The sequence below is a fragment of the Symphodus melops genome (assembly GCF_947650265.1).
Source record: "Symphodus melops genome assembly, chromosome: 22".
NCBI lineage: Eukaryota > Metazoa > Chordata > Actinopteri > Labriformes > Labridae > Symphodus > Symphodus melops.
In genome coordinates this window covers 19,767,536-19,770,035 of record NC_136712.1, presented here as the reverse complement: position 1 = coordinate 19,770,035, position 2,500 = coordinate 19,767,536, and the positions used below count along the sequence as shown (strand labels likewise).

The 2,500-nt window shown below is 48.6% G+C and overlaps 1 protein-coding gene across 1 annotated transcript in view; it reads left to right on the top strand.

The window, feature by feature from the left end:
• arhgef39 (Rho guanine nucleotide exchange factor (GEF) 39) overlaps positions 1-2,500 on the top strand; it is a 5,090-nt gene that overhangs the window by 2,369 nt on the left and 221 nt on the right. The window contains exons 2-3 of the mRNA XM_079335221.1: positions 647-749; positions 1,717-1,808. Coding sequence (XP_079191347.1) covers positions 647-749; positions 1,717-1,808 — 195 coding nt within the window. The remainder of the gene's footprint in view (positions 1-646; positions 750-1,716; positions 1,809-2,500) is intronic.

Sequence of the window (2,500 nt, the reverse complement as noted above, 5' to 3'; positions counted from 1 at the left end):
GGTACACATACACACACACACACACACACAGGTACACACACACACAGGTACACACACACACACACACACACAGGTACACACACACACACACACACACAGGTACACACACACACACACACACAGGTACACACACACATACACACAGGTACACATACACACACACACACACACACAGGTACACACACACACAGGTACACACACACACACACACATACACACAGGTACACACACACACACACAGGTACACACACACACACACACACACACACACACACACACACACAGGTACACACACACACACACAGGTACACACACACACACACAGGTACACATACACACATACAGGTACACATACACACATACAGGTACACATACACACATACAGGTACACACACACACACACAGGTACACACACACACACACACACACACACACAGGTACACATACACACATACAGGTACACGCACACACACAGGTACACACACAGGTACATTGTTCATGAGGCTAACAGCTGAGGGGAGTGTCCTGGGGGGCAGACTCCTCCCTCCAGAGTTCAAAGGGGGCGGAGTCATGACCATCATTATCTAGAGGACAGGATGTTTGTAACGTGATGAAGGCGTTCACGCTGAGCGTGTTTGACCAACAGGAAGCTGCAGATTCAAAGTGAAGCTTATCTACGAGACGACGTGAACAGGAAGCCGCTCCACGCTGAGAGAGACGACTCACACGCCAACAGGAAGAGGACCATGGTGAGAGACACACACACAGGAAACCATGGCGACTGAAACAGAGCGTGTGAGTCGCTGAGCAGACGTTGGTCATAACGGAGCGTGATTCATTCAGTAAACATGATGCTACTCAGTGGACCAATCACAGGGCTCGCAGTCTGCGTCATTATGACGTGCAGGTGAACGTTCGACCCGTCAGACGCTAAATTTGATGAACTTTCATTTAAGCATCGACGTTAAGAATCCAAAAAACTCAAAGTGAGCGACAAAAGTTTCATTTTTAAACCATCGATGAGTCCGATCAGAGTCAGCCGCTAAAAACACTCGATAGAAAGGGAGTCCACTCCTCCCAGTGAGCCACCATGATCCTCCAGTACTGCCTGAACTCCTCCATGATGACGTCACTGAGCTGGGAGAGACTCCTCCCCCTCACCCTCATCTTCTTCAGCGAGGCCGTGGTCGTCTTGGAGGAGTGTTCGTGGTCATGTTGGAGTTTCTGAAGGGAGGGGATCATGCTTCAGTATGTCACAGTACATGTTGGCAGCCCCAGACCATGACCCTCCCACCACCATGCTCTGGATATGACCATGGCGAGGCCTGCTCTGAGTGGAACCTGTCCTGCTAAACGTGGTCTCGGCCCCGTGCTGCAGCCCAGGCCATCTTTATGTAAATCCAGATCCAGATCCAGATCTCTCAGATCCTCAGAGAGATCTTTGCCATGTTGAACCTCCACTGACCAGTGAGAGAGACCTGAGACCCTGTAACACCATCGAGTCACATGACACCTCACTGTCATTAAGTCGAGTTATTTAGTGATACACACTTTGTTTCAAAGTGTCACTTTGTGAGGGGTGAACCTTCTGAAGCTCGCCTCTTCTAAACGTGCCCAACACGTCAAACACACGGGCCTTTAGGGGCGGAGCCTGCTCGGGCACGTCTGGAGTGTCTCTACAGTAAATACACTGAGTCGTCATCTCTCTGTCATCAGGGGAGCTCAGAGAGCACTGAGCACGCACTCAGGTCAGAGTGGGAGAACAGCGCCCCCAAGAGGATGAAGCCGGCTGATGCTGCAGAGCACAGGTGAGATACAAACAGGAAACCAGTACAGGTGAGATACAAACAGGAAACCAGTACAGGTGAGATACAAACAGGAAACCAGTACAGGTGAGATACAAACAGAAAACCAGTACAGGTGAGATACAAACAGGAAACCAGTACAGGTGAGATACAAACAAGAAACCAGTACAGGTGAGATACAAACAGGAAACCAGTACAGGTGAGATACAAACAGGAAACCAGTACAGGTGAGATACAAACAGGAAACCAGTACAGGTGAGATACAAACAGGAAACCAGTACAGGTGAGATACAAACAGGAAACCAGTACAGGTGAGATACAAACAGGAAACCAGTACAGGTGAGATACAAACAGGAAACCAGTACAGGTGAGATACAGGAAACCAGTACAGGTGAGATACAAACAGGAAACCAGTACAGGTGAGATACAGGAAACCAGTACAGGTGAGATACAAACAGGAAACCAGTACAGGTGAGATACAAACAGGAAACCAGCACAGGTGAGATACAAACAGGAAACCAGTACAGGTGAGATACAAACAGGAAACCAGTACAGGTGAGATACAAACAGGAAACCAGTACAGGTGAGATACAAACAGGAAACCAGTACAGGTGAGATACAAACATGAAACCAGTACAGGTGAGATACAAACAGGAAACCAGTACAGGTGAGATACAGGAAACCAGTACAGGTGA